General features: G+C 31.7%; 1 protein-coding gene across 1 annotated transcript; it reads left to right on the top strand.

Annotated features, from left to right (window-relative positions):
• Nucleotides 1-1,682: 1,682 nt before the first annotated feature.
• LOC111086311 (cholecystokinin receptor-like) lies at nucleotides 1,683-12,442 on the top strand. The gene is made up of 3 exons (XM_022388720.1): nucleotides 1,683-1,805; nucleotides 2,664-3,179; nucleotides 12,261-12,442. Exons 1-3 carry the CDS (start codon nucleotides 1,742-1,744, stop codon nucleotides 12,293-12,295), a joined length of 615 nt encoding a protein of 204 aa, XP_022244428.1. The 5' UTR covers nucleotides 1,683-1,741; the 3' UTR covers nucleotides 12,296-12,442.
• The last annotated feature ends 4,693 nt before the right edge of the window (nucleotides 12,443-17,135 follow it).

The following is a 17,135-nucleotide window of genomic DNA, read 5'->3' as shown; positions in this document are numbered from 1 at the left end:
ATAGTTTTAATCCTATCATTGCATTACTCAGAAACGGGAATAAAACCGTACGTGAATTATTGTTTCTATTTGTACCAATGTGCTTTCGAAAGAGCGACGCTGTTAAGGCTTGAGAGGTTTTTTTCTTGTTCAGAACCATAGGATGACATCTATTATTGAATTCATAAAATATTCAGAAATAACAATCTGCGTTCAGGTAACACAATAAATATTTTGAGCTATTTATAATATTAAATATACTTGCACTGTAAATAAGTTTGTTTGTAAGAATAACTTATTGGATTTTTAAGAGAGGCTCATATTTTCTGTAGTTGTACAAACTTCAACTGTCTGGTCTATGGAAAATGACATCTAGATGCATTTTTTCATTTTCTATGTAAGGCTTTTAATATTCAATTTCAGGTTAGCTTCGAGAAGTATTATTTGCATACGAATTCTGTCATCGCCTGGTAAATATTTTAAGAAGACAACGTCAGCGCCATTACTTCGGGAGGTATCACTTCCATTAAAATTCTGTGAAATCTTGGTTAAAATTTCAACAAAACGTCAATAGCACCATAACTTGGGGAGGTATTAATTGCATAAGAATCTTGTGAAGTTCTGATAAGAACTCATTAAAACATCTTTTACTCTAAGATAAGGCCTTAGGAAGACATTTAGTATAAGAAAATACTTTTAAGTCTCCTTGATGAACTATAAAAGAATTGTAAGCACTATGACATAAGAGCGTCATTGTTCAGAGAAAAACCTGAGTAGTAATTAAAAAATTTAAGATAGTGGATTAATATTTCTTATGAACATCCTGGTATTTTAAAAGCAGTTCTCTAACGTGAATTCAACTTTATATATGTTTCAAATTAATTCAATATAAATTTTGAGTCTTCCTTTGAAAATTATTATTATCTAAATGGAATCTTAAGTGATGTTATGAGTCATTTTTTACTTTATTTTCTATTGGCAGTAGAGTAGAACTGTGGATGAAACAACAAGCTCTTCAACCTATTTGTGTTATTTTAAGAGCGCAAGCTACTTGTTGTGGGGAAATGATGTGGAGAACGTTGGAAGAGTTGGTTAGATTATAGATTATTTAATGAGGATAATAGTATCCAAAGCATGCTTTAACATGGATGCTAATAATTTCCACCTCTTAATGCTCCATATTTATCCTGAAAGAAAAGGATTCTTCCCAGACTACACTGCAACAAACCACTGCGTTCTCTGTTATTCAATACTGATCCGAAGAGCGACTCCAGAAATCTTTCTTGTCCGGCGAAATCATCAGATTTCAATCATATTGTTCATCTTTGGGATAATGTTACCATCATATTCTCCACCGTAATTCTTTGTCAACAAGAGAAACCAAGATAATTCGTCTTGTCAAACGGGCTACATGTAAAATGGAATAAGACATTTTGCGAAGGCTATGCCATGGCAAGTCCAGGCTACTGTTAAGGATAAATATGGTCTTTACAATACTGTATAAGGATATATTAAATTAATTATTTGATTTTAATAACAGAAGACCTTCCCCCTACTTGTATTTTCAGAAAAAAAAATCATTAATTCAAATTCAACTTTCCTTTAACTTTGTACTTGTAGAAATCAGATCTATTATAATTATCTTTATATTTTGAATGTTATAGATCGTTATAAATGTCGAGACGTCTGGCCGAATGTGACAACTGAACGAGTATTCAATCTCTACCTGGTTGCTGCTTTGCTGGTTGTGCCACTTCTGATCATGACATTAATGTACTCTTTAATTGTCCACACACTCTATACGGGTTTGCAGGGACAAAGAGATGGTAAGGTGTTTTGTTTGTTTATTATTTCAATCCATAATACTGTTTGTCCGAAAAACACAAAATACTTAAAACGACTTCTTCATGAGGGTGTCATGGAAAAGGGAAATTACATCAGAGACTTATATTATTCTTGCTGAAAAAGAAAAACAGCTTCCCCGAGCTTCATTCTCATGGAAAATGTTTCTCAATTTATTAATGTATTTTTAATTATCAATTTGTTTCAAACATTATAAACATGGTTGTACACATGTAACATTCTAATTCAAAACTTTGTTTTACCGACATTTGCTTCTATGTCTTTTTAACAAAGATTTTTAAGATTATGTCTTCAAACTGACCTTTATTTATTGAATGATATCTCGTAAAAAAAACCCTATGCTTAAACTACTTCGTTTTAATACTAAGTTACTTGTGGATCTCGAGGTTGCCTGCAAGAATGTTTTCTACCTTAGTTAACAATAAAAGAGTGAAAAATCAGCATTACCTCAACTTGTAGGTGCTTCTAGAATACTAAAATACTGTCAGATCGATACCTTTAGTAAGATAAAGAAGCAAAATCTGCTGAACATGGATTTTTTTATAATGATGTTCAGAATTCTTTGAAACACTTGTTAAAAAATACTATACATATCTTAGACTTTCAAATATTTAATGTAAACAAAAAAGTGTTCGTAATGATTAGTATTTCCAGATATTAAAGTAATATTTGGTACACAAAAACCTTTTGAAAAAAAAAGGAGATTGCAGTAACAAACAGCATTAACTAAATATAAAATAATGTATGCATGCTTTTTTAACAATTAATAATAAACTTATCAATATTTTATTATCATTTTAGACACTTTTTATTTTTTACAGTTCTCCCACTTCGATTACTATCCACACATAACGATGAACCATCAATCAATAGAAATACTACTAGAAAATCAGTCGTGATTGAGATGTGTGGAGACAAAAATGACAATACTTTACCAGCGCCATCGCGCTCTCGGATGGTCGTTCACCGCCATCTGGTGGTTAGAGGAAACTACAAAAAAGGTCAAGTTGCAAAAAAACGCGTCATTCGTATGCTATTTGTAATAGTTTTGAACTTTTTCATCTGTTGGATGCCATTATTTGTTATCAACACTTGGGCACTTTACGATCCTAATGCCGTCTACCGGAAATTACCGCCTAGCGTTATTTCGATTATTCATCTTATGGCTTACCTCTCGTCCTGTTGTAATCCCATTATCTACAGCTTCATGCACAGCAAATACAGACAAGCCTTTAGGTCTGTCTTCAATTGCAAACGTCGACGGAGGTCCTACAGATGGAGTAAGAAGTCTGCTACTTTGAACAGCATGTGCAGCGTTAGAGCTGTCTCCGTTCACAGTGAGTAAACTTCCATTATTTAAATGTTTCACCTCTCAAGATTAGTTTCTCTTTACCATAATGTCATCTGTACCAAAAAGTTTGGTAAGTAGCAGATTGATCATATATCACTAACTGTACATGAGGAAAATGCGAATCGAGCAACAGTAGACTTGTTCAAAATTTTTCTCTTATTACCAAATGCCCCCAGCTCTTAGCGGTATGTCTACAGACATACAACGCTATAAACCGGGTTTCGATACTGAAAAACCTAGCATAATATTGTATTTAAGAGAACAGATATATATAGTAAAAGTTACGGAGCACGTCCGGTGTTTTGTTAAGTCAAACTAAGAACCAGTTTACAGTTTACTGAATATTTTTTGTATCTTGTTAAGTAACACCAGGAGTAAACGTTAAGTGTACATAATATGCATGATATTTTGTTAGATCAGTCATTTTACAATTTATTCAAAACTTCTTGTAATATTTTAAGTGAAACCAGAAGTAAACGTTTAGCGTACAGAATATGTTTGATAATTTGTTAGATCAAAGTAAAAATCATTTTAAATGTTACAGAACATGGCCAGTATTTTGTTAAATCGTAGTAAAAATTACGAAATAAAACCAATGAAAAATTTAATGGTAGAAGATACGAAATCTGTTTGATATTTTGTTAGTCCGGGTTAATATTTAACTATAAGAGCATCGGAATATCTCTAATATTTCAAGCTACATAATACGTCTGACATTTTGTTAAGACAAACTAAGATTAAAGATAAACGCTACGGAATACGCCGAACATCTTATCAGGAAAAGCTTACATTAAAGACAAACGCTCGGAATACGAACATTTTGTTAGATTAAGCTAGGATTAAAGATAAATAATAAAGAATGCGATGATATATTATTAGATAAATTCATGTTATGGTATATTGTTTCCTCCTTCCTTATAGATAAGGCTTATCTTTAGAAGAAAGCCACATTGGGCTATCTAATGACATTGAGCTATCTAATGTGTCCACCGTATGTTAGCGTTATAAGTCCTTAGACTTACTGCTGTCCCACAGGCGGACTAAATGAATATTGATTTCAAATATTAGTGCGTATAATTATGTGGTTTTAACTAAATGTGCATGTATGATTACTTAGAGTTTAACATTCTATTTCCAAATCAGACATACATTTTTAGTATTATCAAAAGTGTGAAAATTAGAACTCATTTGTTCATGGTTTTGAATAGGGGTCGCATTATACCTCTCAACTAGCTCAAATAATAGTTCTATAGTTCTGAAAATTTCCAGTAAAATGAAGTTAACATTAGATTGAGAAGCTCAGCAAATAATCTCGAGTCTTAAAATGTAATCCTTTCGAGGAATGTAATATACAAGAAATTTTCAGTTTTCTGCTTGTGTACTCTAGGTTTTCAAACTAAAAACTAGCTTGTTGGGCTGTGAATACAAGGTTCCTTGGTTCGACATAAAAAAAAGATAAAAAATTCGCGCTTCACACTTTGTAGCATTAGGTGTGTTATATATAGGTGTGTTATATAATTAGAATAGTACACAAGTAAGCAGTGGGTAGTGTTGACTAGCTGCCTTTCCTCTAATCTATCTCTTCAAAATTAGGGATGGCTAGTGCGGTTAGTCAACAAGTAGCTTTATGCGAAGTACCATAAACAACAATAAACTAAGTTTACTCATTTAGCAGCTTCTACTAAGGCACTTGTAACTATTTAAACTACCTGATAGGCCCACTGGCTAGCGTGCCGAACAGTGAATCTACAATTTTATCGTTCATGTCATTATGATGCCAAAAAAATCGTGCTCTGCATTTTGGGGCCGTGGATTTTTTATAAGGGTGAGGATCAAATCCCACTATTACGTCAGACTAAACTAGTCCTAGTGGTGAGTACTTTTTCTCGAATATCCGACAACAGAACAAACAAGCTGCCTGGCTATCACAGTTGAAGCATCTGTCATTTATCTCCTTATTGGATAAACAGAGAAAAGAAAAAAGGTAAATTGAGGAGGTTGCACTTTAGAATAAACTATAGTCAGGCTACTTTGGTCTGTACTTAGTCATAACAAAAGATTGAAGGTTTTGTATTTTATTTAAGTTACTTTAATGAACAATTTTTCTCGCTGTTGTAGTAGTTTTATTTTTGAGCAATATATTTATTAGATAAAACAGTGAATCATTTCAGGTGAAAAATCGCATAAAAGATTGTTTTTTTAGTATTGAACGACATAGATTAAATATATTATCATGGAATTTATAGTGGGTCATTACTGACAGTACATGAACTAATGCTGACTGACTGTACAAGTAGTAAGCTTCAATGAACTATTTTTATAATGATTTACCAGTAAATTTCAGCGCTTTAGTTCCAACGTGGCTCATTAAAGCCTCAAGAATTTCGTTGATGATTAATGAGCTTCTTTGCTGTAATTTATAATTCCAGATATTGGTCGATAAAGTAACATAATAATTATACCAGACAATACTTTTTATATACGAATATTTAAATATATATTTAACTTATGGCTACCAAGTCCTTCAACTAAACATTTTAGAGTATATACAGCATTATAGTTTGTTAAACCTAAAGTATGTCTGGTGTCTTCTTGGGTAGTTCAATATTAAAGAAAATTTGTGATATAAAAGCTCTAAGTAAGAAGAGATTAAGCACAAAAATGTATAATATCGATTTTCTTTTGGAAGTAGTCATAACAAACATAGATGAATATCATGTGTGCATTGATATTGATTGATGGATAGAACTATGAATAAGAAATTTAAATCAAATAAAGCAATTAATGGTGCGGCCTAATGGTTAGCTGGACTGTGGATCTGAGGGTATATGATTCACGTCTAGTTGCCGCAGAAACGCGCCATGCCCTTTGTGGCTGTGAGTGAGGTATAGGAGGTACGATCAAATTTCACTTTGCGATTAAAGTAGTTCAAGAGTTGGTGTTGGGTGCTGTTGACTAATTTCTTTTTGTCTAAACCTTTTTTCAAAAATTAGTGACAGTTTGAAATAGCCTTTATGTAGCTTTGCTCAAATTTCGGAAACAAAATATCTGCTTTAAGCAAAATCTAAAATATTTAAAAGTGACTTGAAGCTTTTTTTTATTACTGCGAGAATATGTGATTTTTACATTATTATATGATAATGCTTTTTCACTATTTGGATATACCTATGAAAACAATTACTTTTTAAACTTCTAGTAACGCGAAGTATTAATTGAACTAAATATCGATAAACATAGCAATCTACTTAGAAAAAAAATGATTAAGGGTTAAATCTTTCTATTTGAAATATTGAATATCAACATATTTATACAGTTTTAAAACATCATACAATCACCTGATGAAATTGTAGTTATATGAAAGTTTAAATTAATACTACCAAATGACAGCACTACTGTTCATGTTGTAATGTTCAAAATAGCAACTAAACATTAGCAGAATTTCGAAGTTATTTTCAAAGCTACCACAGACAAAAAGCTTCCAGCTACGTGAGCTTTACAATTGTATTGTCAATACATTTGTAAAAATAAGATTCCCAAATGTAAACAAGTAATGTTTTTCGCTGAATGATAACTTCGAGTTTGTCCCGCGTAACCTAAGATTTTGAATTAAAGTATTTTTTCAAAAACAACAATAGGGTTAAGTTCCGAATTAAAACAGTACACGAAATAAACAGAACACCAATTTTATTTTGAATCATACAAAACCCTTATTCACAAGTTATATTCTTTAGTTTAAAATATCTTGAATACATTTTTTATCAAAATCCTCTTTTTTAAGAAGATAGACTGAAATTGTGAGTAACCATAAAAAATTAGTTAAATTGCCCCAGATCGATTATTAAATTATAGTCTTGACTCAATCATTTCGTACAGGAAACCCTCACGAAGTATCCAGATTTATTGCTTTGAGAAATTATTCTATTGGCTTATGCGTGTCTTCTTGTTTAACTGAACGACTCCTTATACATGCAATGTGCTAAAAGGCCACGTTAGAAACCTCAAGGTTTTCAGGTAAGGCCATACCTATTTGGAACTATGGATCAGCGGTAAGAATGGGCTAATCGGATAGGTCAGAGACCTCAAAGTTCAGGCATTATCGTCTCTAAAGTTGAACCGAGAGCCAGAGAGAACTCAACCAGTCGCTAACACCTTCTACTTGAAACGACTACTCTTAAACAAAGAGTGGAATTGATTGCCACTCTTATAACGCAGCCACAGTTAGAAGTGCGAAACATCAAATGGTAGCACCATGTCTCAAATCCAAGACTCTCAGCTTTCCATTTTGATATGCTAAACATTAGGCTACGCTCGGGTTATAAGGTTACGAAGCAGTTATAGCTGTAAAGTGTTTAAAAAGTGTAAAGATAATATCAGATGAGTGTCAGTTTTTGACTTGACTGTACACAGAAATGTATGTGTTTCATGCAGATCCCAATAGGTCATAGAAATAATGTTTTAGATAACCCTCATTCGTTAAAGAAAAATTCAATGCTGACCAAAGAAAAGAAGTAATTAAGAAGATTCTAGTGGTTTTAATTAGATCTCCTTAAAAGTGCCCAAGATGAGATAACTTTGTTATTGAATATTTCTCTTTAGAACTCTTAAATAAATGTGCATATAAGAGATATCAACTGTACCTAACGTCAGGTTAAACGAAGAAAAAAGAAAACATTAAAACCTAAAGAACAAGTTTCTTTCGTAAATGTTGGTTGCAGTATCTTATAAAAAAAGAACAGTTTTTATTTCTAACATATAATTGATTGTTCATTATTACTTTTTATAATAGCACATGGGTAAAGAGGTGTTATAAATGTATTCAAATATTAAAGTTTTGTATAGAATAAAAATTGAATAAAAATAGATAACATATAAATAGACACAACCCTATCTTATAAAATATTCTTTTTGTGCTAAATGCTTCTTTTGCTATGGTTTCACCAGTTTTGTTTCCTTTTTTCATAACCTTTTCATGTATATTCGTTCAAATCTTAAATGAAATATCAAGCTACTAACTACATACGATAATAAAATATTTTATTTTATTGCGATTTGCACAAATGTTCCTTCCAGGGTTTTTTCCTCGTCACGTAAATATTAAAGCTCCTAGTGATGAAATGCAAACAGTTAAGAATTCTATTATATAAGCCACGAAACATTGTGTTGTTGCATTAAGTCTTGCTGGACTGATGCCATGAAATAGTTTTAGCATTTCAATAGTAAGAAGATAGGTTTCTTAGACTTGCTTTCACTTCTGATTGAAAAAATAACAAACTTTAATAAATTTAATGAAGCACAAAAGTAATTATCACATTTTTACCTTAATGAATGCACGTTTTCATGAACACGTGGATAAGGTCCTGTGTTTTGACTTTCTCATTCACTGACTGTGATATTCATTATATCCATACTCATCATTAAGAAACTAAGTTTATCACGTGTTCAATTGCAGATCATTAATTCTGGACGAACCATTAAAGCCTCGTCTGTCAGAAAATGTTCGACCAGCAGTTTTCGACAAATCAGTCCAGACTACACAGACATAAGATACACGTTCATCCTTTAAAAAGAAATGAGTCTTGTTGTGGTATTCAGATTCACTGATAACCATCAGAAAAGTTCCAAATTCTCCGTAAGTTACAGAAGAATAAATTGAACGCAAGAGAGTAAAGGAAAACAGAAGAACGAAAACGTAGCTTGAAAGAAAAATTCTTTATTAAACATAAACACAATACTTTGTTATTTTAAACTGATCCGGCTTCTCTTGTCTCGTCTGGCTGCTAGGATTGACAAGAGCAAGAGAAATCAAGAATTATGGAAATACCTGACTTAAACAAAGAAAATCAGATATCCCACAAGTCCACAGCTTACATACTTCATGTTGTTCATCACCAGCTGTGCGACGCTACTAACTCCCTGACATTGTTGTTCAACTGTCGCCTCAAGAACTAAGCAGGTTTTTGAAAACGTGCAAGTAAAATAATATTTCAAACTACGTAGCAAACATATTGTTTTACTTATGTATCAACTAGAAACCACTAAAGTTCTTTGTTCTGAGTTAATCTAATGTAATCGAACTCTATCAATATTTCCGTGCTACTTCTTTCATCACCAAGCTTTCTGACCATTCATTTCCCTGGCTTTTTTCAAGTTATTATGGTTTTAATTATTCGTATATTACCAATTACTTATTGTATCTTAATATATTTTCGTTTCATTCGTTCCAGGTCTAAAAAAAAACAATAACAACAAAAGGAATAACACATCTTCAACACTCTAGGCTTTGACCATAGCCTTAACCACAATAGTTTATTTAGCTGAATTTTTATGCACTCCAGAAGCTCTCATTATGCAAACATTAAAAAAACGACAAAAAAATTAACATAATATAGAAGTATATCTACGAATATAATTTTGCTATCATTAAATCCTTTTACTGAATTATTCATATTTCTCACAAAGAATCAAATGAAAAATCCACAATAGTACTGTGTTTGTGACTCAATATTTCTACCATAAAAGGATTCTTAAAACAAAAAATTAAGTTTACATTTCATAAAATCATATTTTACTATTTATGTAAATACGTTATAAATGTAAAATGTAAATATCAATCACAGTAACAGTTTAAGTTTTTCTCCTGATTACATTGCACAAATGATTATAAATATATTTATTAATAACTAACGTGTATATTTTGATACAATTATGATTTTTCTTAAAAGAAATGGGCCCGGCATGGCCAGGTGGTTAGGGCACTTAACTCGCAATCTGAGAGTCGCGGGTTCGAATCCCCGTTCCATCAAACATGCTCGACCTTTCAGGCGTTATAACGTGATGGACTATAATTCGTGTTTTAAACTACTATTTGAAGTGGTAGATATTTAAAAGAGGGAATTAAAATTTAATAGTTAACTATTTAAACGATCCCAAAACTATTCTTTCAATAAATAAAATTAAGTAGTTTTTAAAAACACAATAAAATATTTTATTCTTACAAATCAGTAAACGCTGTTTTTAATTTAATCAAACCAACGTATTCGATGTTTTTCTAAACAAACGGGGTAGAGTTAGAGACAAAATATGTATGATTATGCGAGCAAAAAGTATTTAATTTTTTGCGTTATATGTAGGCCGCTGTCTTATGCGTACTAATATTCCAACATATCTCATGCGTAATGGGCCCGGCATGGCCAGGTGGTTAGGGCGTTCGACTCGCAATCGAGGGCTAGCCGTCCCTAATTTAGCAGTGTAAGACTAGAGGGAAAGCAGCTAGTCATCACCACCCACCGCCAACTCTTGGGCTAGTCTTTTACCAACGAATAGTGGGATTGAGTCCATTGCTGGCTTTAATTTTAGCTGAATCTTTCTCGAAAATCACTAGTCTGACGTCACATCTGTAGCTGACTTAGCTTTATTCACTGCGTATAGTAACGTACTCTCGTTGTTAAATGAAGTGTGACTTTGAGCTAAAGCAGATCTATGAAGTCTAACTGAATGATCAGAGAAAAGATATTTAATCCTGACATGAAATCTCCCCGCTTGTCACATGTTGTCAGATTAGGTTATGTGTTTTTGTTCTGTGAAGTGTACGATAGGTTAGTTAAATTTTCTTCATCTTCGTGTCTATTGGAAGGAATTTAGATCCGTGTTTAGTTAAGCGGTATCCAAGGATGTTTTATGACATTTAAGAAGTGAAGAAAAAAATCAAAGTAATGATATCTTCTTTAGAACTGCAGGCATGTAAGTTCGTAATAAAACCCCTTTGATTGCTGAAGTTGTACTCTAAGAAGATATTTAAATGATTCTGGCTGTTATTGGTTGTTGTTAAACACAAACTACAATGGGCTATCTGTGCTGTGCTCACCACTGGTATCGAAACTCGAATTTTAACGTTAAAGCCTTCAGGCTTATCGCTGAGCTAATGGGAGGCTTTTATAAGATTCAAACTGTTAATTGAATAAGTATTATGACACATGTGTTGACGTTTAATACCAAGTCTCGATAATGATATACATAAAGCAAGTTGATATTATTGATATGACATGTGTAACGTAGACTTTTCGACCGCAGTGTGTAACAGAACATCAGGGTAAAACTGAAGTACTGTATACGAACTAGCCTGATACGTTTTTCTATTACGAAGAATGCACTAAAAGTATTCAAACTACCATTTATGCATAACAGTAAAGGTCACACGTAACAAGACTAATTAACGATTTACATGCTTTGTCGTTATAAAACTGAATATTACCACACGATAAAGTATTCGAAAAAAAAAGATGATCAATATACTTCGAGGAATACGCAGCTGGGAAACAATAGTTATACTGTTAATTTCTTAAATCATCATTTTGTATTTTAGGCAACTATAAACACGAAAAACAAATTTATCATTGAGTAGCTAGTAACAACTACAAAATTATAAATAAGTATATAACTGTATATAGAAACTATAACACTGATGTACAAAATATATGATGAGCTTTATTTTTATAACACATTTTTGTTTTGTACAAAACAGTAACAGCTAATAATGTGATTATGCTATATTAAACATTTGAGTATGATGATGTGATTTCTTCCATAGCATTAACTGTATACTAGAAAACCATTGAATAAAATACTTTATAAAAACGTCATAAACAACACTTAAAGTCACTTGAATCTGAAAGCAATTACAGTTTATCAGGCCTGTTTTTGTTGTGCCTGATGGAAGAAAGCTTTAAGAGAATGTAAAAGCTTCCTGTCGAGATATGAAGACTATACCTCGTGATACAATATCCATGTTACATGAGAAAGAGAAAAAAGCCCGTTCTGAAAATACAACTCAGTGGGAAATATGAAAATATTAATATATAATACTAAGAATCTAAAACTTAATATCTTAAGTCTATTTTTAGTGCTAGATTTTGTTTGAATGTTGAAGGGTATTTCTTTGAATATATTCAATACATCAGTTTTTCTTATATTCAGATCGCTAAAGGTCTTTATTAATTTTAATAACTTCAATTATATATATATAGATCTTTATATTTTAAAACAATTTTCATTGCTTTTTCTCTTCCAGACCATGTTGTGGGACTAGAAAGTGGGACCCTGTGAAAAGAAAATGGAAACGCAGTGCTACCAATAAGTTTCAATGAATTCATTAAATAATAATAAACTGAGGGTAATCAAGAAATCGTAAAGCTAACAAAGTTAATTGAACTATGAGGTAATTATTTGATAATTAGACGAAGATATAGCGAACGCCGGGTTCGTTATTTACAAATATGACTAAAAATAAATCAAATCTTTAGCCAGTTCGTTAGTTTAACAAGTTCATCCAAATTGTTTAACTCGCATCGGTTTAATATTTTAACAATGCTTTAGTTTATGTTTTCATCTCTTCCAGCAATTTGAAATTTTCTACGAAAATTAGATGATTAATGCAATATATGAATCAATCATAATCACGAATTTGCTTTAAAGGCAGCGAGTTTACACTCGAATTGGCTTTAAAACGCTTATGTTTTTTAACCCTCTGACCCCATGGGGATCAGCAGTAAGTGTACGGACTTACATCGTTAAAATTCGAGGTTCGATTCCCCGCGGTGGAAAGAGCGTAGACGAATTATGGTGTAGCTTTGCGCTAAAGCAAACAAACAAACTTAGAGTTATACCATCAGTAAAATAATACAGTGATTATCGACTTTATTATGTTGTTTTCTACTTAAAGTAGCATGTTGGTTATAAATCTTTAGAATGGATGTGAAACCTACAACGAGGAACTGAAGATGTTCTTTACTGTGAAGGTGTCTTCCAGACAATGTATCGCAGAAGAAGGAAAAAAACAACAACAGAAAAATCAATAATTGAAGCACATCTTTTACCTAACAAAAGCATTACAGGCCGTTCAACATTAACATTATCGTCAGCATTTTCCAGAAGATGTTATGCTATGATGTGTCTAAGCACCAAACATCATTTGTTTAACATAGCAGAGAAAAACTCTCATATCTCAGGCTATCGGTAACAATGAATTTTTCGAAATGTTTGAAAATGTTACGGTAACAGTTCATTAAAAATAAATAAACGTAAACGATTAATAAACGATACGTATGACATTAAGCGTTATCAAATGCATGTAAGTATGATATATGCTTGTTACAATATAGTTAGATTAAAACGAAAACTTGAAGCCCTTAGAAGATCAAAATGCAACAGAAAGTTTTAACAGGAACTAATTGGAGTCCAAGAACTAATTTGCTACAAAAAATCGTATTAAAGTTTTCAAAGAATGTTGGACATCCACTTTTTTTTACGTTTTTTTTTGTAATAAAATAAGTGGACTTAACTTTGGACTATTAACTTCTTAGAAATTCAGCTCTCGTCAGTAACTGAGACACTGCGTAAAGTCTGCATTCTGGAGGAGAATGTAAATGGCAATATAATATTCAATACAAGGAAAATATCCTAAGTCCACAATAATCATTAGTGAAATGACACCATCATAGTTAAATACCTTGCAATTATATATATGAGACGTTTTAGCTTCGAACATTTCTGATGGAGTCTTTCACGGTTAACGTAAAGTGCGTGAGATTGCATTGTTCAAAAGTGTTTGTTACTAGTTTGAAGTATGTAACAATGTACTGAGTATTTGGTTTTACGGACCTTTGACTTTCGTGAACTTTAGAACAATTAAGATTTGTTCTTGGAAATGTTACCGCTGCTATAAAAGCGTTAAAATTATATATAAAATGAGCTTTTCACTTGTAATCTTATTTGTACTTGGTTAAATTTGTAGCATAAATTTGAATTAATAAGGTGTCCAACTGTTGATGATTTTTAGCTTTTGTTATAAGCCATAGTTTCATTGCAATTGTAGTCGTAAATGTAATCGCAAGTATTTGGATTTGTGCGTAACATTACTATGTCCAAAGTAATGAATAAACTTAACAATCTTTGTTACAGTATTAGAAATTATGTAGAATCAAAAGTAAACTTCTGGTATACACATAAGTTAATAAAGAGTAAAGTAGGCATGTCTAAAGAATCGCTTGTTATTTGTGCTCAAAATAACTGGAGTTTATGTAAATTGTGCCATTTCTAAACGGTTCAAGTTGTATACAATAAACTTAGTAAACTACTCTTACTTGGTGTTTGGTTATGACTAGAAATGACATGGAATGTGTCATTATATTGGTTTTATCATCAATTATATTTTCAAAATACAAAGAAAAGAAATCGTCACGATTACCCCAAGTCATAGAAAGAATTTTTAAATGGACTGACATTGTCATTATTTCTAACAACTATTTCCTCCAATAGGTCAACGGTAAGTTTACAGACTTACAACACTAAATTCCAAGTACGATTCTTCACGGTGGCAAATATACTTTTGTGTAGCTTTTGACCTTAAACTAACTAACTAATGACCAATTACTGTTGATAAAAAACGTTTCTATGTAACATTCCTTACCAGTTAAGTTCTACTTTTCATAGAAACAAATGTTAATGGGAATCAAAAAGGAACTTATGAATTCATTCTTTCTTATTTTTCTAGGTCTATATTGTGCAGATGATTCGTGAGAAATTCTTTCTTTTACATCGATGTTTGTTTTTCGAAAAATGTGAAAAAATGCTGAAAACTAGTTATTTTATTGTTTTTAACAAAAATGTTGTCTGTAGAATACGACATAGTCATAATTATTATTATAACCTTTTTGACATCAAAGCAGTCCCTTAAATGAGGAAATTAATCACCAAATTTATAGCGTCAGTGCTAGAAAATAACGATCGAAACCCTACGATACGATGCAATACCACACGTAACTCAACACAGTTACACTTTTTAAAAGATTACTAACTATATTACACAGGCACACCTTGTTAGTATCCTTCAAGAGTAAGCAGCAAGCGAGTTCTCGATCAGACTCGCATGAAATATCCAATTAAAAAGATAACAAGACAAACTGTGAAAACAAAATAAATAAACGGTACCTTTAAATAAAAGAAAATTCTACTCATCTGGAAAGATATCCTTATATGCGAGAGAAATGACATTAAAGTTGACCCACAATACCTCATTTCATATCATTAACAATTGTTTAACTATACATCTTCATTTATAAATTAGTTGCTTATTAAAGGCCTTGTGATTCATCCTATATAATCAACAGCACACAGAAGCTACAAAAGCGATACAAAAAATAATAATTCAAGTTTATTTGGTAGATGACAAGAACTGAATAAACTGTTGTTATAAGATATTTTTAAACAACAACTTAACAAAAATTCAAACATTTAGTTTTCTTTACGATTTTCTAACATTCAGAAAGGTATCTTCAACAATATTTTATGAGCTACTTCACAGACTGTATTAACATTTCACCTCCTGGTATTTCAAGCACGGTTTTTATAAGCTTTTCCACTTATCCAAAAAATTTTAGTTTTATTAAATGCCAGATGTAAGCAAATTTTAGTTTAAACTTTTTCTGTATCGTGTTATAGTCTCATTAGAGTGGGAATTTTTTCATATATGTATATATATTTTCTATTATATCTAAGTTTATTATGTTCAACAATATCTAAATTTATGGTTATTTTGGTATAAAAGGATACCAAAAGTTTTTTTATTTTCTTCTCGGACTTTCCAAACTGAAAAAAACTCAAGTTAAGACAAGCCATCTACTTTCGCAGCTCAAACTATTTCTCGGAAACGTACATAATCCACTCAAGTTTCACTACCGCTTTTCAGAGAAGTTTAAAGACATACACACAGCTCTTTTACCTGTCACTCATCATTTAGTCCAAGATATTCTACCTGAGACTGCCTCACTGACCTCTCCCACGTCTCCATCTTTTAGTATTTGATCTATATTCAAACATTCAACCGAATTATTTCATAATTTTATTTTTAAAACTTAGATATTTATTCCTTTCTGCCACCTTTTCATTCCATCCAGTATTCTTTTTTTTAACGGCCTCAGTCTTTTTTTGTTTAAACAAAGATTTATTCTAAACTAGCTAATCGTTTTTGTACCTTTTTCAATTCTGCAATTTTTTTGTTTCATTCTGCCCTTTACCTGTTTTTCCTGACGTCTATAACAAGCTAAAGCTTTAGAGTCAATAAGTTCTCATTCTTTGCGTAACGTTTGATCAACCATTTTTCGTTATTATGCTATTTTTCTCCTAACAGACTAACGTACAACGTGATCTTATTTATTCTCAGTGCACCGTAAACGCTGCCTTTTCTATATTTTATTTACCTAATCTGTGTATGTGTGTCGAGAATTGTTGTGTAGCGGTTTCAGTTCTAGATTGCAAACCGTTTTAACCTGTTCTGTTTCTAGTTTCTTGAGTTTGATTTCAGTTAAATCTGTTTTCCTGCAAGTATGACTCTTTGTTAATTAAATACTTTTTTGTTTACATAAAACATTTTGATGCAATTTCTCAGCTTGAACGTACTAAACTACAGAGCTGAGAAAGGGAAATACGTTTATCCAGTTTTACTCTCAGGATGGTTGTAATAACTTATTCTGAAGCTGGCCATATTTTCCTCACTTTTGTACTTCACATCATCCTCCAGCATTTAAAAAAGCTTTACATGGAGTTTTCCTTGCCGTGTGAATCCATTTGTTCATAATAAATGATGATATTACTTTTTATTCTGTCTTCTTTCCAAATACACATTCGTAGGAGTTTTCATATTTCATTATGTTTAACCTGATTCATGAGCTAGTTTATCGAGATGTCTGATATGTATGTTTATAAATTCACGAGCTAAGCGAATATTTTGTTATTTTCCATTCTAATGCAGAATAAAAACTCCAAAAGATTCTCTATTATTGTAATCGCTTTTCTTTTTCCGAGACAAATATGTCTTCCACGTGCGGAACCTCATTAAATATACTCTCAAAGATATATTTCTACAATCCTATCAAATCTTGTTTTCATT

The sequence above is a fragment of the Limulus polyphemus genome, unplaced genomic scaffold (genome assembly GCF_000517525.1).
Source record: "Limulus polyphemus unplaced genomic scaffold, Limulus_polyphemus-2.1.2 Scaffold1013, whole genome shotgun sequence".
Classification (NCBI taxonomy): domain Eukaryota; kingdom Metazoa; phylum Arthropoda; class Merostomata; order Xiphosura; family Limulidae; genus Limulus; species Limulus polyphemus.
This window is presented reverse-complemented; position numbering and strand designations above follow the sequence as displayed.

Bases quoted from the DNA above. Each gene is read 5' to 3' on its own strand.
- LOC111086311 (XM_022388720.1), top strand. From the start codon at position 1,742: ATGACATTAATGTACTCTTTAATTGTCCACACACTCTATACGGGTTTG. The intron at 1,806-2,663 runs GTAAGGTGTTTT...TATTTTTTACAG, and splicing joins TTTGCAGGGACAAAGAGATG to TTCTCCCACTTCGATTACTA. The intron at 3,180-12,260 runs GTGAGTAAACTT...TTTCTCTTCCAG, and splicing joins TAGAGCTGTCTCCGTTCACA to ACCATGTTGTGGGACTAGAA.